The sequence below is a fragment of the Asparagus officinalis genome, chromosome 4 (assembly GCF_001876935.1).
Source record: "Asparagus officinalis chromosome 4, Aspof.V1, whole genome shotgun sequence".
In the NCBI taxonomy this organism is placed as follows: Eukaryota; Viridiplantae; Streptophyta; class Magnoliopsida; order Asparagales; family Asparagaceae; genus Asparagus; species Asparagus officinalis.
This window is the reverse complement of record NC_033797.1, coordinates 5825505-5849161: the sequence shown is the minus strand read 5'-3', so window position 1 is coordinate 5849161 and position 23657 is coordinate 5825505. Positions and strand designations below refer to the sequence as shown.

At 35.3% G+C, this 23657-nt stretch overlaps 2 protein-coding genes across 3 annotated transcripts; both read left to right on the top strand.

The window, feature by feature from the left end:
• Positions 1246 to 10661, top strand: LOC109836457 (50S ribosomal protein L24). 2 transcript variants are annotated; one of them, XM_020404351.1, is made up of 6 exons: positions 1246 to 1392; positions 3446 to 3616; positions 3699 to 3794; positions 6487 to 6590; positions 6695 to 6831; positions 10160 to 10661. In XM_020404351.1, the coding sequence occupies exons 2-6, from the start codon at positions 3557 to 3559 to the stop codon at positions 10240 to 10242; spliced, it is 480 nt and encodes a 159-aa protein (XP_020259940.1). In that variant the 5' UTR covers positions 1246 to 1392; positions 3446 to 3556; the 3' UTR covers positions 10243 to 10661. The 2 variants fall into 2 exon arrangements, with proteins under 2 accessions (XP_020259940.1, XP_020259941.1); XM_020404352.1 differs by having other exon boundaries at positions 1261 to 1392; positions 3520 to 3616.
• LOC109836456 (piRNA biogenesis protein EXD1) lies at positions 14941 to 23358 on the top strand. The gene is made up of 10 exons (XM_020404350.1): positions 14941 to 15076; positions 16325 to 16500; positions 17117 to 17248; positions 17336 to 17386; positions 17735 to 17831; positions 19187 to 19233; positions 19715 to 19931; positions 20707 to 20836; positions 20941 to 20983; positions 22989 to 23358. Exons 1-10 carry the CDS (start codon positions 15058 to 15060, stop codon positions 23061 to 23063), a joined length of 987 nt encoding a protein of 328 aa, XP_020259939.1. The 5' UTR covers positions 14941 to 15057; the 3' UTR covers positions 23064 to 23358.

Genomic DNA, 23657 nt, shown 5'->3' with positions numbered 1-23657 from the left:
CGCGTAGTGTGAGACTGACGAGACTGGATGGTGCAACATGTGCTATGTCGATATATGATGGTACCTGCAAAATTTTGTTTCATCAGAAATGGGCAATAATATATACAAAAATGTCCTCATTGTGTTGCAAGATGAATATAATAGAGTATCACTACACTGTCAAAGACATAGTGAGAAGGAATTTATAAATGATTTTTTTGATTATTCACCAATTCATTAGCTAAAGTCAGACTATCTAAAAAGATAGTGCATTAGATAGTACAGGTTGTTTGTTGAAATGGTTGTTCTCGGTTTGATTGAGGGGGGAAAAGGTTAGACATTCTTACCTTTTTTTTCTTTTTTATTTTATCCCTGCCTTTTCTATTTTATGAGGAACTTAGCATTAATTTTATGTAAAAATCCGACGGGGCAACCCATTTTTTCAGATTTTTCTTCAGCATTTCTATGTTGTTTTATCGTCCAGGCATATACACTCACACGTTTTCTGGTGAGCATTTGCATGGTTTATTTTCTGAAACTCGTCTGACGAGGCAAATTTTTTAACAGGTCAAGTTTGTACAAATAGATTTACTGCAATTTTGTTCTGAGTTGTTTTTAACTATAAACATGTAACATCTTGTTCGGTTGAACTGTTTTTGGTCCATTTCTGTTTCTTATAAGTAGAAGTTAGTGTTTCTTTTATGTCTGATTATTACGTATAAATGAGATGTAAATTGTTGTTATCTTTTGAAAATCTACTGCGGTATTTGTTCTGGTAGCGTTTAAGCACCAATGACAACTAAATTTTCACAATGATACTCTAGTACCAAACAAACTGTTGCAAGGGGTATGCATGCATTTGATGAGTGATAGAAATTAGGTTGCATACTGAAAATTTTTCACAATGGGCGCGCAACACGGCTTTTTAGTCACGTTGTCCAAACCTATGCAGTTGAAAATGATACATTACAACTAAATAAAATCAACTCAGAGAGCACAAGACAAGGTAATCAGACATAATATCTAAACTAATACTATGGAGTGCAGAAAGCCCAAAGAATACCAAAGTTACAATTCCTTTGGGCTGTGTTTGGCAATGCAGGCTGTGGTTGGAAATGCTGATTCGGGCTTGGATTTGAAATTCTGAGCATTTCAAATCCAAATATCATTTTTGGGCCCAACTTTTGACCATGATCGTAAATCATAATCATTTTATGGAGTGAACTTGAAAAGCCCAAAGGTGTGTATTTCAAATTTCACCACAATTGTTGGTTTTTGTCAAATCCTCACCCCCACAAAACCCGTAACCCCTCGAAACCCCGACTACTCTCTTTTTTTTCCCTCTCTCACGCTCGTGTCGAAGTCCTGACTCCTCAAAATCTCGATCTCGATCTCGATCTCGATCCATCGCAGGTAGTCTCTTCCTCCTCTCCTCTACTCTCTCTCTCTCTCTCTCTACTGTCTCCTCTCTCTTCCCCTCCATTTGAAACCCTAGATCTGAGCTTGGGTTTTGGTCGTGATCGTCGCGGCTAAAACCCTAGATCAGAGCTAGTACTGTCGACGTGGACCCCATTTATGGTGGTTTATGTCATCAGAAAATTATCTTACCAAAAAAAATCTAATTTTTTGATGATTTCATTATGGATATGTATTAGGGTGTGGTGATTTTGATGGGTTATTAGCTAATTCGGTTTTGATGAGAAGTGGGATAAATATAAATCCTAGAATAGGCTAAAATTTTTCAATTCAAATAATCAGCACAGTTGGTAAGTAATCAATGTAATTGCTAATTGAAAAACAAAAAGGTTACTGTTTAGTGAATACTCAGCACAGTTGGTAAGTAATCAATGTAATTGCTAATTGAAAAACAAAAAGGTTACTGTTTAGTGAATACCTTTGATATATGAACTCCAAGAAATGTAATTGCTAATTGAAAAACAAAAAGGTTACTGTTTAGTGAATACCTTTGATATATGAACTCCAAGATTTCTATGAACACCTGAACACTTGATACGAATGAATACTCCCAGACTCGATGACCTAATTTTAGCCATTTGATTATTTGATGTGGAGTATAAACACCAACTTACAAATAAATTGTGTTCGCTGACATGATTTTGGATTTCTAAATTCTCAAGTATAATGGAAAAAAATTGACATCATATCAAGTACATGAATAGTGAAATATTATCATATTCAAAGTAGATATACTTTGCTTTTTATGTATATTTATTATCTTCTGTATACTGATACTAATGCAAAAGGTTCACTAGTAGCAATGTTTCACTGCATGTTTACATACATATTTGCACAGTGAAATTCACCACAAGTAGAAAATATGGAACTTTGCAACATCGTAAATTGTTGCTTGTTATGGGTTTTGCTTTCCTGAACTGGTGAAATCTATATGCAAAATGCTTATGTTAGTGTTGGATATATCATGATTGACGGAATCCATATCGAAACGTTCTCTAGATCTTTGGTTGCTGAACTGATCATATTTATATGTCAAACTCCTGGAAGAGCCTTTTCCTGTGGATATGATCATCAGCGAAGGCCAGCAAGCCTCCCTTAAGACTAGTGTTCAACATTGTAAGCTCCATGATGTAATTTGGTGAAATACATGTTACTGAAGTGAATGCCATTGCCAAGTATTTTCCACCTTGGATATGATTTGTTAGGGATTCAATATTTCTGTGTGAACTTCGACTTTTGTGCTCAGGTCCCCTTTTTATTGATTAGATATGTCTGAATGTTAAATTAATGAAACGAAATCAGTAAAACATCAGCTAAAATGTCCTTTTTCAAATTAAGGCTTCCTTATTATTTTATACTTCTTTTTTATTGGGTTTATTATGATATGAAGGAAGGCTTTTACATTTTATTCGCATATGTTTTCTTTTTTGGGTGGATTACCAGAGTATCGCCCAAGAGAGCCTTCACCATTGGTGAATATATATAAAAACCTTTCTTATATTTTCCCCCTTCTACATTCTTTTCCTTTCCTTTTTTTTTTGGTTTTGTTTTGTTTTGTTTTGTTTTGGAAATGATGATGAAGTGGAGCTGTAAATATTTTACATAAATGAGGGACAAGTTTCATTGTGGTGCATTATTTTACTGTTGTTGGCTGAACATACACACGTGTGTCCCGTTGTAGCATAATGCCCTATGAAAAGTGTTCATTTTTCAAACTATGTTGGATTTAGATAGCTCATCATCCTGAAGTTCAGTGATAGTGAGTATACATTTGGTAGCAGCTTGGTTTATCTTGTTTAGGGAAAGGGGTAATTGTTCATGTGCTAGCTCCTTTGATTGCTTCTAGCATGGTTGCACATATTCTTGGTTTTTTTTATCAAGTTGGCATGTATGTAAATTTTCTTATGCAGTTTTTGCTGTAAGCTAAATTGAGATTGCACTAGGTAACTAAACTATCAGGCTAATAAAAATTCTCTATGGGCTGGTCAAGGACCATTTTCATCAATTAAACAGGGGTCCAATTTTGAAAGAATAGGGCCCATTTGCTCTTTGCTTCACTTCCAGGGGAGAAGAAAAGAAGCGAGGGCGAGAGAGAGGGGGAATGGGTTGGAAGGCGGCTCAAAAACTCATCCCAAAATGGAAAATTTTGAGGGGCGATAATGTTAGTTGCTAATTTCTCTCTCCATTTCTCTCTTCAAATTTTTAAATTTTTTGATTTTTTTATGATTTTGTTTTGATTGCAGGTGATGATTATAAGAGGAAAAGACAAAGGCGAGACCGGGATGATAAAGAAAGTAATCCGCTCCCAGAACCGCGTCGTTGTCGAAGGAAAGAATTTGGTAATTACGGTTTTTTTCTTTATTATTCTTTAAATATAAGAATATAGAACTAAAGATTGGGTTTAGCAACAAGCGACGTTGAAATAGATATTTGCTCAAATTTGTAGTCATGCCAGTAATTTTATTGAATATCGTAGGATAATCATAAAACAAGGGTTCTTTGGGGGATGAAGTACTATGTGCTTGAGTTCACAGTACAAATGAGAATAGATAATATCAATATAACCTGGGTTTTAGATGAACTGAATTACCCATGAACTGATTTTGAAACTTTTCATTTAAGTTTTTATGCTGGAAAGATTAAAATCATGAAATGATTTAGTTGTCAATGGCAAATTATCATATATTCCTTTATTCTGGATTCTTTCAAAGGCTAGGAGAACTTTAGAGTGTTGTTTCTTCGTAAGGAGCTTAAACTGCATGACCAATAAGGCAGTTTGTAATTTTCACAGGTTGCTTGGCCTATCAGGTTTATTGGGATTTGGAATTTGGCAATTGTTTAGGTTAAAACCTTAAATGCGCATTGATCTATCAGAAATAAGGATCAAATTTAATTTAAATAAAGTAAAAGGAAGTTTAAAAGCCCGCATTTGATGGAGAGATGAGCAAGACTAACCTTGCTGCCACCTACTCACCTTATGCAACATTCCAAGGAGATAATATTCTTTAATGCTATATCTTCTTGTTGTACTTGTCATCCAAGCTGTAGAAGAGGAGATTTTGGTAGATTAATGTTCTGGAGATTAGTCTAGAGAGAAGATGATAGTAACAATTCTTATCTAAAATTTTCCAACTGCACACTAATATATAAGAATAAGGTGTGCTTGTTTTAGGAATCACACATTCCATGCATTCCCAAATATTCTCAGGTCTACGTGTTGGTGGTAATAACTAGATAGATCTTAAAACTATCAAAACAAGCAGGTAAGTAAAAAGTGTAATACAAGTATTCTATATAAGCACACTAATCATGAATATTTTGTTTAATCCAAAATATTTAGTTGTCTCATATGATCAATCAGACCATATTATTCCTTAATTTGGACCTTTATTTTATTTCCTTTGGGGAATAAACTTAACATTCACTCCTGAAAGATGAATTTCCAAAGAGAAAATAAGAGAGAGACATGTGGACATGTTTCATGTGCAATAGGTATAAGTGGATTATGATCTTGAATCTATAGAGATTTATCACATTTCTGAGAATGCATTTTAGGCACTAGACTCTACTAGAAATTGGCAAATGTGAACATGGATAGGTCTACAATATTGGTCAAGCAGTTTGACATGCTACTATTGCCCTGTATATAGTAGCAGCTCTTGATTCTAACGAGGAAACGAGGTAGGTCTAATGGCAATTCTCATGCAGTTGGATCCTTTAGGGGGTTTAAGAGTTAGAAGAACCCTCTCCAAGTCTTATATTCATTGAGTTTTATAACTCATTCTTCAACTGATTTAGACATAGATTTTGCCTTGTAGGAGTTTCAAGGTTAATTAGACATGTATTGTTGCACATGTCTGACTTGTTTATAGCTTGAGCAACCACATTAGCTCAATGATATGTTTTAGTAACCATACTTTCATGATTATGCCTCCTATGGAAATTCATATTTAATTTTTTAGTTTTCTTTTGTTTGGCATTTGTTTTGACTGCACTGCTATCTCGTTAGTTGTTACCTATGTTGCACAAACACATAAATAAGGGAGGCATACCCATATTAGATACGTATCTGATATTTGGATATTTGATCGATACTCTGTAACTTCCAAAAATATGTACTATATCTCAAACATATCAAAGATGTCTTAGAAATTAACCTATAAGACCAAAGAGTTAAATATACAATGCACGAATGTTAGATCACAATTTAATTTAACTTATGGAGCATTCTATAGAACTTAGCCGCTTTTTTTAGCGTGGTAATCTTTTATATACTACCCAAGTTATCCCATCTTTTTCAAGCACTAGAACTTTTAAAATCTATGTTGCAAATATGTACCGTTTGTTTTCACATTTTTTTTAAGCTAAAAAAATTTTATTCGTGCATCCATTTCTTGGATTTCAAGATTTGTCAAATCTGCATACTTGTGCGGCTGTGCCACGTTTATCCATATTCCATGCTTATATTACTACAACCTATCCAACTGCTAGACGGACATAGCAGAGGTCAGATAAATGTCCCATTATCTTCTGCTTCTTTAAACTACTTTCTTTAACATTAAAATTTCCAAAATATCTTCTCTTCCTATACTATCTGCGGGCAATTACAGCAATCTCATCTCAGATCGTGCACCTGTAGTGATTCTAGAAACAGGAGAGTACTTCTAAAGGAACATACTCTTGGGTCATTGCATGAGGCTGTGACTGATTTTTTAGGGTGGAGCTCGCTCCTCTCCAACACATACTGGATTCTAATTTTTCCAACATATACTGGATTCTAAAATTTTCCTCTTGCTATTTATTAAATTAATCTTGATTACTTTTTTGATAGTCTATTGCCTACTGATATTTGAATCCAAGCATCTTGTCCCTCTCTTATCTATGGATTGCTTGGTCGGTTGATACCAACTTAAAAAGTTGGTGTCAGGATCATAGCTGGCCCCGAGAATTTCTGAGGAAGAGGATTATGTGATGATAATGATAATGATAATGAAAGATATGCATTTGACCAATGAAAATTTTCCCTTGCAGGTTAAGAAGCACATTAAACAAGGACAAGGACATGAAGGAGGAATCTTCAGCGTTGAAGCTCCTCTTCATGTGTCAAACGTGCAAGTTCTGGACCCAGTTTCTGGGTATGATTTTAAGATTTTTTATTGATATTCATCACAATGCAAAGTACTTGCAATTTTCACCACCATAAGTTCCATGTGCTTAATTTGTATATTTTCTCAATCAGGAAACCTTGTAAGATTGGGTTTCGCTTTATGGAAGATGGAGCCAAAGTGAGAATTGCTCGCGGGCAGGAAGCTTCTGGTGCCATAATCCCTCGCCCAGAGATCTTAAAAATGAGGAGAAAGCCGCGGCCTACAGAAGGTACTCTCAGAATTGAAAATTTATGCTGAAGTTGGCATTATGTTGTGCTTTTGCTTACTTTCCAGTCATGATCATTGCGTTTAGCATATACAAGCTACGAGTTTCATGACAATGCATGTATACAGCATCTAAAGGGTCACTTCATTATGGGTAGATTACCATGGGAACTGTTTTTAAGATATGAAGAGGGTCCTGTAGTTGTTGTTTGCTGTTTCTCATTTTAATTTTAAATTTGTGTGTGTGTGTGTGTGCGCGCGTGATACCTGCATGTTATGTCAAAATTAATGTTTTGTTGTCTGTAAGAAGCTAAGAGTGATAGGGATGAAGACCATAATGCCACCCCTAACATTAATTGTACGTTTCCTAGTGCTTTAGAGGTTGTGCTGCTAGAATTAAAAGTTTGAAGAGAAATCTAGCGTTTAAATTTAAAGGCATATAGATGAATACATCCTAATTCCTAAATGTTAAGGTACTTGATATTACTTGTGGCCTGGTGATCAAAGTGCATAAATTCACACATGTTGAAATTTTTGGGAACAATTTGGCTGCCGATAACAGTGAATTCCCCACAAGCAGATTTTCTGACCACATTTGAGCAATGTTTTAAATATCGGCCGCCATTTGATACCCTAGCCGTCACGATATCCTTCATTTCAATGCGTATTACGTTTCTGAGGTCATGTCGGGGACATGTCGGAAAATAGTTGGTATGTCGGGCGCCATTGCGGCCAAGAAATATCGGCCAAATTTCAGAAAAAGCGGTTTTAAGCTTATTGGGTCAAGTTTGAAAAACCCGACTCGGGAATCAGGTGTCTACAATTGGTTAGTGATCTTAACATTAATAAGTTATGTACTTTTTCATAAGTTTAGACAATATAATTATCAAGTATGTGAAGATTCCATTTATGATATTATATCAACCTATCCGATATGGCAATCCGATATTTTTTTCATGTCCCCCGATATATCCCCGATTTCCGCTATCCGACATGAATTTTGGCCGACCAACATGAACCCGACATCCGACATTTAAAACATTGCATTTGAGGTTATTGCATAGACATGGATTATTTGATATAAACAACTGACAAACCTAAACAAGAGACTCTGATGTGGATTTTCTATGGACAGTTGAGCAACTACTGGATTCTTCATAAACTAGTAGTTCAAAAGTGATCAACTACCATGTCTGTGTATAAGTTGTCATCTATTGCGTCTGTAGTCTATTATAAACTTATTGTATTATTATATGACTTTAATCAATGTGTAAAAGAAATAGTATATGTTGATATGCAATTTGCTTGCTGATACCGTATAAACCACATATGTGTTGGCATCAGTTTATAAGGAAAATTAATATAAATTTCAGAAAAATATGAAAAGCCATGAACTTCCAGGAACTGTTTTGAAATAAGTCTAAATTGCGCATGTTATGCATAGTAAATGCATATTACATGCTGCCACTTATTACTTTCGGCTGTGTAATCCATATACCTACGCATGAGCATGTGGCTGCTAATGCAACTGCATGATTTGTTTTCTGCTATATAATGATTGTCATTGTTTAATTAATAATTATCCTATGGGTTTATAACTTTCAGTCTAAAGTATGTCCATGAGAAATAGCAAATTATCTGACTAAACAAGTTGAGCAAAAATCCTAGCTAAACCCATACATCCAACAAGAACCCAATTGCTATCAATTTTGTATCCAAAAGTGGTTTAGAAAGGATATGATGCTGATAATGCAAGATGTATCATGACACCGTTCTTAGCATTTCGCCATGTACATGCATATCAAATTCAGGTAGAGGGGTCCTTTAAAGGACCAATGTATCAAAGATTTCAAGTCACGTGTAAATAGTTGCATTGGGCTCTATATAAGAGAAGTCACTTTTCTGATTGAGAATTGACATTTTGAGAATTGACATTTTGAGATAACAGTTATGAGGTAAATCATAATGTTTCAATAGAATTTATCTACTTTCAATATCCAATATCCACGCATTGAATTCCACAAAATAAGGGAGACTGAAAAAATGTATGTACCTCTCAGCATCCAATTTCAGGCTATCCAATTCTTTTAAAAGTAACTTTAATGATACGCTTTATAGGCTGTATGGTTCATGATTGACCGGGTCTATGAAGAAGATGAGGGATTTGGATTAGCATCTTATTAAGGAGACTAAAAGTCAACGGATAATAAGTTCAGAATAAATTAGACTCAATCATATTGCCTTGTCGTTTTAGAGCCAGAACCCATCTCAAACAGGTTGCAAACTTCTATGAAATGAAAAATGAGGGGGGATGGCTGGGGAAAAAAGATGACGGCACACAAGATCCACCAGTTAACCTCATGTTAGCCTAGGTTTACTTGATTACAGGATTGGTGATTATAGAGCTTGGATAGTGCTTCGTGGCTTAATCTAGAATTTGGTTCATGATTGACCGGGTCTATGAAGGAGATGATGGATTTGGATTAGCATCTTATTAAGGAGACTTAAAGTCATGGACAATAAGTTCAGAATAAATCAGAGTCATCAATATTGCCTTGTCAATGTAGTGCCGGACCCCATCTCAAACAGGTTGCAAATTTCTATGAAATGAAAAACGAGGGGATGGCTGGAGAGAAAACATGATGGCACACGAGGATCCACGCAGTTAACCTCATGTTAGCCTAGGTTTACTTGATTATAGGATTGGTGATTATAGAATTGGATAGTGCTTCTTGGCTTAATGTAGTGTGTATGGAACTACTTCAAAGGTTTTTTGTTTTTGCTGTTTTAATTTGGAAAATAGCATGGAGAAGAAATAAAAGGAAAAAAAGGCAAAGGAAAGTAGGAAAACGGATATACATGACCCCAGTCAATGACAGGATAAACTTCTGACAGCTCATGTGCATTGGTCTTGGATATGCTAGCCATTGTGTGCATTGTGATCCATAAGCTTATTGAGGCATTCAAAAAATTTCGGAGTCGATTCATGTGGGAGCTGTGGAAGAAAGGTTGAGAAAACTGATTGTGACAACTACTCACTGAGTAGGAGAGTGCGGATCATTATATGGGATTCCTGATTCCAACAAATTTTAAATGCTTTTGCTCATATATTTTCAGTTTGATCTAGAATATTGAAGAAATATGTAAATGTTCAACTATTTGCTGAAACACATGCCAGCTCTTGTCACATGAGTTTCTTTAGTCATTTCTGATTTCATTATATGGTTATTGCTTCTTAATCAGCAACTGCTACTGCAAACTGATTTTCTCTTTTAGTTCATGAACTGTGCTTCGCTTAATCAAGTTGCTGGTTTTATTTCATTATTGTGCAGTTGGCCCCAAAGATACACCTATCGAGGTGGTATTGGAGAAGACTTACGATGTTAAAGCTGGGATTGGTATGCCGGAGCTTTAGAGAACTAAAGAGTGCAATTCAGCAGTTTGGCTAGTGTCATAATCATGATCTCAACTTCAGATGCATCAATAGACCAATCTTCATTTGCAAGAAATAGTCTAGTTTTTTGTGGGTTTTTTTACACCATCTGTTCAGCTTGAAGAATTAGTTTAGCCCGCAGTTGCGGTTTGCAGTCAACTCTATAATAATCTAGGTGTTTGTTCCTCGTAATTGCTCCCTCGATGCAATGAAATTTGCCACATTATCTGTTTCTGATGCCCAGGAGGAGTTGTATACCCGCTGATCTATGTTTGTATCTGGGTATTGAGACCCAGATAGGAGTTTCTGTCTTTGTTCCCGTCTCTTACGATTGAATGTTTTTTGGAGAACAATAACGTCTTGTGGGATCGAAGTATTAATGAACTGTTTCTTTTTTTTTTATGAAAAGATGAACCGTCTCTTTTGTGTTAAATTTTAAATTGCATAGTAAGAATCCAACAATCGAGCTTGCGGTTTTCACAAATCACTCGTGGTTTTTTGCGTATACCGTGGTAGATTTTGCTTGTGGTTCTCGCATGTCATGGTAGATTTGGTGAATATAATTTTATGATAATATTAAAGTTTTTTTTTTAAAAAACTAATTAAATTGGAAATAAATGTATTCTTATCTCTCCAATTAGGCAATAATCCTCAAACTAAGAGACAGCTAAGTTACTATTTGATAATAGTCTAATAAATTGATTTATTATATGAGGAGGTAGTCATACTGTTATTAAACAATATAATTTTGGTTTAGAGATTACGTTTTCAAGTTTTTGTGTTTGTTTTGAGTAAATGTTATTTGAGGAGATAGCTATATTTGTGTTGGATTTTAGGTTATGTTTTTAATTGGAAAGTTGTTTCCTATTGTTTTAATTGGTTTTTTTTTTGGAAACATTTGATTTAATCATAAATAAAAGTATAGTGGTACTTGGAAAACTATTACCTTGGTTGTTGAAACCATATGCTGCGATATCTATCCTTTTGACATTGAAATTGAAGTTGATTATTGAAGGAATTAGATTCTCTGTAAATACAATTGAAAATAATACGAATCCTAGTCTGTGTGAACATCTATGAAATCCATAGTTGACTTGAATGGATAAAAATATGTTTGTTTTGGATTTTGGGGCTATTTGGTATCATGCAACATGACTGATTGCAACTATAATTGTATATAATTGATCATTTATTTCGATTATAAGTGTTTTTTTATTGCGATTCGCTAACTTCAGTTGCAACCACATTTTCTAACCCTCATTTCTAATGTGTGACTTACTAGGAAATTGGATGCAAGTTACACTTGCAACTAAAATTAACTTTTAATCCTACTGTAATAGTGGTTTGAGCTGCTTGGTTCTACTTGCAACTTCCTTTTGGCACCCAAAAAAAAGGTTTATAAAGAAAAAGTGGATCTTTAAAGTTTTCTAAAATGGATTTTTTTTATTGTAAGTTTTTCTTAAATGTTTTCGAACTTGTTTTTTCAAATTATTTGAAAATTCAAAGAATTCTTGTAGTTTTTCTATTTAAAAAAAAAATTCTTAAAACTTTTGAAAAAAAATATGACATGTTTTAAAAAAAATTAGAAATTTATATTTAAGTAAAATAATATTTTATTGGTAAGCTTTTTTTAGATTTAGATTTATTTTTTGAATTTTCATATTTTTGAATTTTCACGGTTTATAAAAATTTAATACATGTTTTTTTGGAAAGTTTTTGAACTTTCCTATTTAAAAAAATATAAATTTTATTATTGTTTTTTTTTAGATTTATATTTTCCCATTTTGGGAGGTTTGTTGCTCTTTAAAATATTTTTTAGATTTTATTGATGTTAAAAGTATATTTTTGCATGAATTTTTATTTATATCTTTTACAAGGTAATGTTTCTTTAAAGTTTAGAATTTTGACAAACTTTAAATTTTTATTGAAAATAAAAAAATCTCTTCATTTTCTCTTTTCTGTTCCATGTGTCTCACAAATTAGATTGATATTAATCGAAAATAATATAGTGTTCTCTACGCTTTATCATACTTTTCTTTTTTGATAAGTAAAAAATTAAATTTGTCATGAAAATCACCTGTGGATTCATTTTTCTGCTTTGCCACTTGCTGCCCGCTTTCTCCACCTGTCGTTTTGTTCTTGACAAGTGTTATCCAATTCCGGTTACTCTCTTCGTTTGTAACGTCTATTTAGTTCTCTCACGTTTCCATAAAGAGATTATAACCCTTGAGGGTCAGATCCATGGCCTCCGACCATCCACCTGATCGTCCCCGAGTTCTTCTTTCAGGTGCTCCTTTATCTACATCTAAATACCCTCAATTCAAATTTTCTATTGTATTTTGTATATTGAAGCATTATAACTTTCAATTGTTTTGGATAAATTTCCATCTATTATTAGAGCTAGTTAGGACAACTCATAGTTCAAAATCTTAGTCTTTACTATTTTGCCTCCCAATAAAGGCTAGCCCTCCTCTTGTAATTGTAATCAAAGAGTAAGGATTCGATCAGAACATCCTATTGAAAAATGTGATCTATACCATTCATGGATGGTTAGAGGGTCAGTTAAGAAATTATAATTTCTCCATTTATGGTATAGATCACTCCACTCTTATTTGAAAAATGTGATCTATACCATTCATGGATGGTTAGAGGGTCAGTTAAGAAATTATAATTTCTCCATTTATGGTATAGATCACTCCACTCTTATTTGAAAAATGTGATCTATACCATTCATGGATGGTTAGAGGGTCAGTTTAGAAATTATAATTTCTCCATTTATGGCATAGATCACTCCACTCTTATTATAGGGATGATTCTGATAGATCTCTATTGGTTATCATGTTATGGTAAAAAAAAATTAGATGATGAGCATATACGGTTATTCTTTTGCTTAAAATTGATTTGTTGTTCTATTATAGATTTTTAATTTTTTTAAGAGGTGATTGGGATTGGTTTACTTAAATTGATTTGTTTTCCGCCATAATTTCACATTATCACGCAGTACAAAAAAACATTGATGTAAACTAAATTAAGAACCAGAACATTTTGTATTCTTGTGTCAAAGTAAATAATGATGTACACCGGTGAGTGTAAAAGATTATTTAGCAAAAGTAAATTAGAACCTTCGACCCATTTTCAGAAAGAGAACAAAATCATATCCAAAATATCTACCTCCAAACATTGGGGCCCACTAGTTCTCTCCATTCGTATCCCCGCTGACCTCTTTCATTCGTCCTCTGCTAATTTTTCTTTCACGTCTAAATACCAATATCCAAAGTCTATTTTGCGTTCCTATCCAAAAAAAAAAAATTGTTTCAAGGCTCCAAATCCCAACTTTGAATGTGTCTCAGCCCCCCCCAACTTTCATACACGTGCTGCAGCCCAATTTTTTTGAAAAAATTGTGTCCAAGCCTCTCTCCCCAAATTCCCATGCAAACTCCATACACAATCCTCATTTTACCATTCTCCCCCCACCTCCCTCCCCCACCCCAAGTTCTGGTCCCCTTTGCCGCCTCCCTCCCCGCTCCGCCTCCCTCACCTGCTCCGCTCTCTAAGCATTTACAGGCGATGGGGGCTTGGCGGAGATGTTGGACGCAGCCTTTGTGCCAATGGGGTAGAAGGATGTGCCAAATGTTTTTGTTTGAGTTCAATGTATGAACTGTAACAGTTAGCATGTTATCTATAACAGTTAACATCTGCTGGCATGAGAAAGAGAAGAGGGTAAAATCGGGATTTTAGGAGCTGACATGTCTAATCATGAGCTGACATATCTAATCACGAGCTGGAATCATGATGGAGGGGCCTGGACACAATTTTTTCAAAAAAGAAAGGGCTGAAGCACATTAAAAAAAATAGGAGGCCTTAGGGTACATTGAAAGTTCGAATTTGGGGCCTAGAAGCAATTTTTCCAAAAAAAAAAAAAATCTATTTTGTGTTTTGTGTAAAAAATATATAAATGTGACTTCGTCTATGTAAAGGATATTTTTTTCCTAGAATAAGCTCCAGAGAATTTTCGGCCCATCATCCACGAGCCGGGGATCATCTCTCAAATGAAAATCCACACTTTTGGGCCCCCTCACCCTCACCCTCTCTCCGCCTTTAGATATTGGTTCTTTAAAACTTCCCAAAATTTCAACCCAGTCCCTCACATATTGAAATTGATATCCAGTCCCTGAATTCCTATAAGCTACACTAAATTAACTATTATTATCGTTTCCCCCTCCAATTCCTTAATTCCAACTGCATTACCGACCGATCAAACATAGAAAATTACCTCTACACGCTCTCTCCTCTATTTCTTGACTAGAGGGACGAATAAGTAGAGTTTCAAGAACTAATCTACTACTCTATACAAATGAGAGAACACAAGATTTACTATTCATGCTACAGCTAAGTTTGGTGTAACATTTATTACTACAGCAAACATAAAATGGGATACTGTAGTAATCAAAAAATTGCTGTAGCGGTTAAACCCCCGGGATTACTGTAGCGTAGGAAAAAATATGCCGGGCTTTGCTAGTTGTTCTCACTAATTTATTTAAAAATACAAAATATTTAATGGACCAATACGCAATTTTAACTTTCACCTTCCAACACTTTTGGACCCCAAGGCCCACGCCGCTTCCCTCGTCCCCAAGCGCAGCGTTTTTTTTTATGCTAAATAAACAAATAAATAAATACTTTAGTAGCTATTAATAGTTTCCTTCTCTCTCTTCGTTTCTTTTTTTTTATTTTACCTTTTTTTTCCCTCTCCCGCCGAAGGATTTAATAAATTTATGAGAGGCCGATCTCGTAGCCATGGCCTCTGATCCCCCAGGTTCTTTCTTTCCCGCCCTCTCCGATCGCTAACCTAATTTTTTCCCCCTTAATTGATTTTAGTTTTTGTTCGATTTTTGTCTTTATCAATTTCTCTTTCTCTATTGTTTTGACCGTGGTATAAGTAACTTTTGAGTCGTTCTTGTTGTGTGGCCGTAAAAAAATTGGCTTTGTCTGTTATTCGTGTGAAATTTTGGATTTTTAATATTCATCAACTGTTGTAGGTACTGTAGGAGCTAGGGTTTTTATGGGGTTACGGGGGAGTGAATTTAGGGCATACAATTAGTAGTGTCAAACTTCCTCCTGTTTGAATGATAGAATGATGTAATGTAATTTGCTGGTTGGCTGATTTATCTTTAATATTGTTGCCCCTTTGTTGATTACTAAATATAAGAAATAGGTATGTACGAATATGCCCACCTTTAAGGTCAAGAACACAAAAGTACGAATCAAGTGCAAATGAAAAGAGCTCTACAGTGATAAGGTGAAGCTTATAAACATCTCTGTGATGATGATTATAAGTGTTTTGGAGGGTAAGAACTCTTTCATTGAAAGCTTGTATGGGCAACATCTACTCGAGGATTTTTACATTACTTGTTTCAAGTTTGCTATAGGGATTCAATTTTAGACGATTTTTTGGGTTTATTGATATATTATATTCGACAGAGATGGTTGGTATTTTAAGTAGAAGTACAGTGTCCATGTCTCCATGGCTTTTATGTGAAGCCTCGTGTTTCCTCGAAGGAATTCTGTAATTAGGATTGATGTCAAAATGCGGATATTGTTGAAATTTAATCAATTGGGAAACTTTTGGCATCATAAGCAAGTAATTCCATTTGAGCGCTGCTTATGCACAATTATACTATTTACGGTTCTTTCTTGATTTTAACTATTTTGCAATTTCTCCTAAGGTACTAGTTTTCTTGAAACTATTTGTTGGGGGCACCAAGCTTTTCTAATTATATCTGTTTGATATAATCTCTCTTAACTATATGTGGTGTTCCGATTATATACCTATATATTTTTTAATAACCATACAGTTTATTGATTTTCTTGATTTTGACCATCTTGCGAATTTCAAATCTAGAAAACACCTTCTTCTTTAATATGAAAATAACTGCAACTAGTATAAATTTTGAGGCCTATTGTTGTTCTATTAGGTTGTTATATTTGTTCAAAGTTGGATTATTTCACTATCTCATCTTTTATTTCAGTCCCTATTTATGATGGTTTTGTTCGTGTCATGCAGGAGGAACTCTCTTGGATAACAATGCTGATATTTCAGCAGTTCCTATCCATATTGTGAACCATGCTTCTCAACTTCCAGCAGAATTTCTTGATCCTTCATCTGAAAAGCTGCTGGTCATTGGTTTTGATTGTGAAGGCATTGACCTTTGTCGACATGGATCTCTCTGTATAATGCAGGTAACTTGTTTTACATTAATTTTCTCGACCAAAAAGATGGATCCCCACATACTATTGGGAACATATTGTCATTATTCTTTTGTTTAAGTTTGTAGCATGCTACTAATATTTGGGAAACCAATTCAGCTTGGCTGAATATGTTTCCAGACAGTGAAAGTAGCTCAAGTGGATGAGTGTGAATGCAGCTGTATGGTATTCAATCATAAATGCCTTTGCTCAAGAGGCCGAACTTCTATAACCTTCATTCAATGAAAGTTTGTATCCTCTGTGTATTTACAAGGTTAGCACAGCCAGTAAAGTTGGTGTGTCTAGCACACAAACGTTGAACGCAATATCTTTTGTGCATTGGTATTGTTTAAGATCTAGCACCATGATCTTCTCAACAGATTGTTATTTGTGGTAATACAAAGAATGTCTTACAGAAGACGACAACTTATATCCCCTTTTTTTTTGGAGGAATCTATTAATGCTTGGTATGGGTGTTAGACATAATAAATATTATCGGGCATAATAATCTTTTTTTTTCCTTCTCTAAATTATTTCCCTTGGATAAGAATAGAACTAAATTCTAAACCTGTTTGCATTTCTGGAGTGCTTAACTTTCTCTCATCTTTAGCTTGCATTTCCGGATGCTATATACTTGGTTGATGCTGTTGATGGTGGGGAAGAAGTTGTGCAAGCCTGTAAGCCCGCACTTGAATCTAGTTACATAACAAAAGTCATTCATGATTGCAAGCGGGACAGTGAGGTCTCTTGACTTTTTTTTTTTGTTATGCATTCTTGTCAAAACAAACAGGATCACATCGATAGCTCTTATAATCCTGTTTATTTACAGGCTTTATATTATCAGTTTGGCATCAAATTACACAATGTTGTGGATACCCAGGTAAGTCCTCTATCTTTAATTTTTTTTCTTGAAGGGGTACTCTTATTGGACAACCTAAAGGAACACATATGGCATGGTAGAATTATGTTGTATTCACAATTTGTGACATACTTGACACATTTCAGCTTCCAAATGGTCATATTTGCTTGATGTTGGTGTTAATGCTGTAATTGTTTCAATGTTATTTTGCACAAATTCCAGCTTCAATCACCAACTTTTAAAAGTTAATGTAAAAGCTATCATTTGATTAAGCAGTTCAATTTTATATTGCCAACAGAAAGAAAACTGAGCATGAAGAATTAAAATGGAAATGCTTGTGGAGAGGATGATATATTGTTGCTCATGCAGATTGCATATTCTTTGATAGAGGAGCAAGAGGGAAGAAAACGAGCACCTGATGACTACATTTCTTTTGTTGGTCTTCTCGCTGATCCTCGCTATTGTGGTACATCATCACAGAAAACTGTTCCAGTTTCCATGTCAATTTATTCGAGTAAACAGATTTGATTTGTTTATGTTGATATATTAGGAGGCTCTCAGTCTGCAAATCGGCAAATTAAATAATTTAAATGATATAAACTGTCCGGTTAACATTTTCTTGGCTGTGGTTATTCTGTCTTTTTTCGTCCATAGCATTTAATAGGAACCATATTTATATCCTGAAGAACAAATGCTATCTGCGGTCATCATCAGAAAATGAGTAGTATATGCGTGGGCTTCTGCTGGGTTTCCTGATATCTTGTAGATCTAGGTATATGTATCCCTAGAAGGAAATGCATGCTTGTTTATTTTTTCTTTAATCCTGAATTCCTGATTACTGGATCTTCTTAAGTCGTTGATTTTCCATTCCTCTTATAGAATGTGGTCTTGTATTCCGCAGCCATTTTTATTCTTGCATGAACTCCTTTTAGGGAGTAATCTCGGAGGTAATAACCCCATATGCTGGCAAAATAAACCAAGACGTGTATACAGAATTCATTGATGATGTGGTACACAGGTTTTGGTGACTGTCTTGTAACTAGGTTGGAAGCCGGTTGGATACTCTTATTTGATATATATAGATTCTTGGGAAAAATGTGTTCAGGCCCCAAAAACAGAAACTTCATATGCTGCAGCCCCTCCTAGTTTCCCCCATGTGATTCAGCCCCTTGAAGTGTGACATTTTGTGCTGCACCCCATTTTTAACAATTATTACATGTCAACTAAGCTAAAATCCCCAAAATAACCTTATCCCCTCTCTTGGGGGGGGGGGGGGGTTTGGAGGCCGCGGTGGGTTGTAAAAAGAAATCTGGGAGAAAAAAAAAAGGAGAAAAAATAAAAAAGAAACTACCCAACCCAACTTTCAAAAAGTTGTGGGAGTTGGTTGGGTTGGCTTCTCACATGATCCATCAAAGTTGTATGCTCAATCAATTTTTAACTTGTGAGTGCAATGTATTGGCTGCAGTATCAGTCCTCATCTCACGAGGACAGATCTAAATATTCTCATGTTCTCATTAAAATGCAGGTTCTTATTGTGTTGGGGAACCTAAACTCGATCTATTATGAACCATATACTAAGTTCAGTGTGCTTCTGATGCGGCCCCTTAAGAACCACCTTCTCCGTTATGCTAAATATATCAAATCCAAGTTCTGATTGATCGACATGTCACCACCTTCTTGTCAATTTGCAGTACTAGAACAGATAATTAGGACAGTTCATGCATGATTCACATCAGTTATTGACTTTTGCAGTTCCCTAATTTATTTGATGCTATAATTGATGATTCGATCTGATATTTCCAGTGTAATTATTTGATGTAGGCGTCTCTTATCTTGAAAAAGAGGAAGTGCGTATCCTTCTGAGGCAGGTTAGTATAATTTGGTGGTTATTGTGTAGAAAGGATTATATGTCAAGTATTTTTTAATCTGTATTATTAATTATATTTACTCTGAAAGATCATTCAGGTTCATATGTGATGTTTTAGTTATATCCATGTTTGCAGCAAGTTAGTTTCATAGTTCAGCCCTTCTTCCACTGCTGCTTACTACCAAAGATCATTCAGGCCTTCTTTCTTATCATTACCAAGTCGATAAAACCAAAATTTCACTGCTATTTACTACCAAAGATCGTCCAGGCCTTCTTTCCTATCCTTGCAGGTTTATTTTTGGTATAGCTTATGAGCACTTAGTGGTCAGCCTTTCATGGTGCTCCGAGTATAAAAGTTCCTTTCATGATGTTGTTGATGATACAACTATTCCTGCCTTCATGCTACTGTTGCCTGACTATCCTAGTTTTGCAACGTTGGGAGGTTAAACTAATGTATGTTGTTTACTATTCTTGTTTTACAGGACCCTAAATTTTGGACTTACAGACCAATGTCCGAAATGATGATCCGTGCAGCTGCTGATGATGTTCGTTTTCTGCTATCAATTTATGACAAAATGATGGAGAAGTTGAATGAAAAATCCTTATGGCATCTTGCAGTTCGTGGATCCCTCAACTGTAGATGTTTCTGCTTAAGTGATAATAGCTATGCAGATTGGCCATCTTTGCCCCCTTTGCCAGGTCTGCTTTCAATTAAATTTCAAATTTGCAATGTTAATATATCATCAGCACTATGCTATTAAAGTCACGACGTTTTCTTTCTTTAAAAAGCTAAAACATTAGAACAGATAAAACTTGACAGAGTCATGATTTTTGGTGCATTATCTGCCACTTATCTAAATACCACTTATACGTGTGTGTGAGCATGTGCGTGCGAGGTGGGTGTGGGTGGGAGGGTGTCGATCGGTGTGTGCATTTTGTTTGACATATGTATAGCAGCAAGAAGATAACGAGCATGACTTACTTGTGAAGACCATCTTAAAATATTGGTCATCTATAATTAGCATTTCATGTTTCCTTACTGTGAATTGATATTAAGATGCTTGGGAGGTGATGCTTGACAAGACATGTAACAAGTTGCCATAAAACGTTAAGATTAGTATAAGGATATAATTTGCAGATCAGGCCCACTCAACTGCCAAAGGCCTTCATTTTTTTGGATGGGTAAGGATTTAAATAGAAGATGTAAGATATTGGGTTTTTCATAAGGATATAATATCACAATTATCTCTGGTACAGGATACTTAATCAGCCAATGGAATCATATTATCATTTATGTAGTGTATAGCTAAGTTCTTAAAGTGAAATAATCATGGGAAGAAAAAGGAAGTCATGTCTATTACACATTAATGTCTTGACTTCATCAAAAGACATGATTTTTTAAGCATTTGCGATCAAATTCTGAGATATCGAGTAGATCAATATTCCTTTCTATTGAATGATGATGTTTTTACAGACAGCCTGGTCTCTGAAGGTTATGTTCCTGAAGAGGAGATACTGTCTGTGTTGGATGTTCCTCCTGGCAAAATGGGACGAGTTATTGGAAGGAAAGGAGCTTCTATATTGGCAATAAAGGAATCTTGCAAGTAAATTCTTGTGTTACAGTTTAAATTTTTAGTATATAATGGCCTTGTATGTTTACTTATAGTATTGAGATGTGAAAATTTTCTGTATGTCTTTTATGATGCAGTGCTAAGATTCTACTTGGTGGTTCCAAGGGTCCACCTGACAAGGTATCAAAATTTTTAACATATTTCTCTTTTGATATTATGAGTGCAAGTCTCAAACACAAACGTGCATGATTTAATGTTTATAGTGTCTTTATTTGGTATGGGAGTGTCATTAAACAGCTGACTTGACGGACTTCGCTTGGTTGTCGCACTTGAAGAGTTCTCCTTAGTCCAGCAAAACTTGTAATGAATTTGAATATATGATAACAACAACAAGAAAGCCTTTATTCCAATTCCACGGTTGGCTACATAATCCTGCAGTCCTCCATTCAATCCAGTCGAGGGTTATCTCCTCAACTAAGTTAATGACCATCATTCTGGATGTTCTCTGAGGTTTATCTTAGTCCTTTCTCCATTAATTATAATCTTATCAGTTCTCCTATTCGGTGCATTTAATGACATCCATTGCACATGATCAAATCATTTCCAACGTTTTTCTCTTGTTTCATCCTCAATAAGAAGCAACCTCTAACTTCCTTCCAATGCATTCATTTTGTAGCCTCTCTTACTGTATTTCCGCCTGTCTGTTGTAGCATATGAAGTGTCAATTAATAAATTGTAAGTACTTGTGTTATAAACATGATATATCTTGTACCACAATACTCATGAATGGAAAAGACATCTTTTAGATTTCATGGTAGTTTTGATTGGCTCGCTTCTTAGTTTCGGGATGATTTGTTCCCTCTTTGCTTTTCCAAATCCCTTCCTAATGGCCCATGGGTAGAGATCCTCTGCATCTTTGATTGTAGGAAATCTCTTTAACTCATCAATCAAATCATCTCACTCAATCATTCTCTACAATCAAGATTGTACGGAATCTGGGCCCCTTCCTAATTCACTTTAGTTTCCACAGGATGGGATGACTTGTACCCTCTTTCCTTATCTAGAAATCTTCCTGGTCACCTCTTGGGTCATGTACCCATCTTTGTTGACAGCAATTTTCTAACACTCTCCTCGATCTTTCTGGTTTGAAAAAAGGGCAGATCTAGCAGACTTTTGGCCCATGGTTCACATTTTTTAGATTGTCTTCACTGTCCAGGCACTGTACCAGGTGCTTTCTGATGTGTTCTTTAATGCTACTATTAGTATTTGAATGGATCCCATGGTTCACATTTTTTAGATTGTCTTCACTATCCAGGCACTGTACCAGGTGCTTTCTGATGTGTTCTTTAATGCTACTATTAGTATTTGAATGGATCCCAGTTTGGCAATGTCAACAACTGCAAGTGCAAGTCTTGAATGCTATCCACAATATTGACACGAACTAATGAATATCATGGATACAACTTGATTGCTCTATTGAGCATGATGTCATAGACCTCACTGAGTTCTTGGCTCGTAGCTTGCTTGCCCTATCCATCTTTCAGGTTTAAGTAGATGAGCCATAGTTATTTTCAATTTGACCAGGCCTTATAATAGTGTCATTTGCAATATCCTATCTGGGTGTAGGTTGCAGTGATTTATAAGAAATCTCCCTTAAGAAGCCTGCAAATATTCTGATATAACTGCTTTGACAACGTGTACTAGATGCAACTTTGTCCCTTTTCTTTCTTAGGGTAGAAATCCTTGGTACCAATCTGAGTTATTGCAGGAAAACTTTCGTTTAATTGACAGAATGCCAGGTGTAAGGAATTATGCAGTTTCACATGCCTTTTCTGACCTGCAGAAAAAGAATGAGATTTATGGTCATCATATGGTTCTTTCAGGCACCTGTATGTTATATCATGCTATTTCAGTATTTCAGTGGTTGGCAAAATTTGTGTAGCTTTTCTAGTTTCTTTGGCCGAACAAACTCTGTTTCAGGAAACTTTAATCATTACCAAGTTTGCTTTAACTTCTGAGTTCCATCTGCAGATCAACCCGTGTTTTTAGGACATTTGTTTAGATCCATGCACATAAACATAAGATTCTGAACTATCAGTAACATCTACCTGTTACACAATGAGAGACTACCATGCATACGTACGTTTCTGAATTATTTATACAACTTTTTGTTTGCGACGTGTAGGTTTTCATCATTGGACCTGTGAAGCAGGTGAGGAAAGCGGAGGCCATCATCAGAGGACGGATGCTGGATATCTAGTTAGCCCTGCAAACAAATAAAAGAGCGCAAAACATTCAAAAATCTCCTTTCATGCTTCTCCTTGATGTTAAATATTAAAATGTCATGGATCGAGTAGGGTTATGTACCGAGTCAAAATCCTTTCTGACTATGTAGTTTGCTGGTAATATGTCATGTTTTAACTTTGTTGAGGGATAACTTGTGAAAACCAAAAATAATTCCCATCAGACATGTTTCTCAGAGTTTTATCGCATGGTTTATGAGATAAACCGATACAAAGAGCTAAACATGATTGGCTAGGTGCAGTTTGTTGAAAGGATGATGAGCAAATGGGGAAATCTAGTTGAATTTTGTTTGCTGCGGTGCTGGAATTCGCTGTTAATGGGAAAGTCTGCCACCTCCATTGTGGCCTCTGAGCACTGGAAGCCAACATGAGATCTCCATATTTGATTTCTAGAAATTATTGGATGCTGGTTCAATTCATGGTCGCAGAATTCCCGTACAAAGGAGAAAATTAATTTGGATCCACCTTCTCAAAAACGGGTCACAAATTACCCTGCCCGAATCCGATTATTGGAACACGTGCATATTTTTTTCCATGGGACAAATTTTCAA

What these genes read in the sequence shown, in the direction of transcription:
- LOC109836457 (XM_020404351.1), top strand. Translation starts at nt 3,557, where the DNA reads ATGGGTTGGAAGGCGGCTCAAAAACTCATCCCAAAATGGAAAATTTTG. An exon ending in TTGTCGAAGGAAAGAATTTG is followed by an intron (nt 3,795 to 6,486) that starts GTAATTACGGTT and finishes TTTCCCTTGCAG; the next exon opens with GTTAAGAAGCACATTAAACA. An exon ending in AAAGCCGCGGCCTACAGAAG is followed by an intron (nt 6,832 to 10,159) that starts GTACTCTCAGAA and finishes ATTATTGTGCAG; the next exon opens with TTGGCCCCAAAGATACACCT.
- LOC109836456 (XM_020404350.1), top strand. An exon ending in ATCTTTGCCCCCTTTGCCAG is followed by an intron (nt 19,932 to 20,706) that starts GTCTGCTTTCAA and finishes ATGTTTTTACAG; the next exon opens with ACAGCCTGGTCTCTGAAGGT. An exon ending in CCAAGGGTCCACCTGACAAG is followed by an intron (nt 20,984 to 22,988) that starts GTATCAAAATTT and finishes TGCGACGTGTAG; the next exon opens with GTTTTCATCATTGGACCTGT.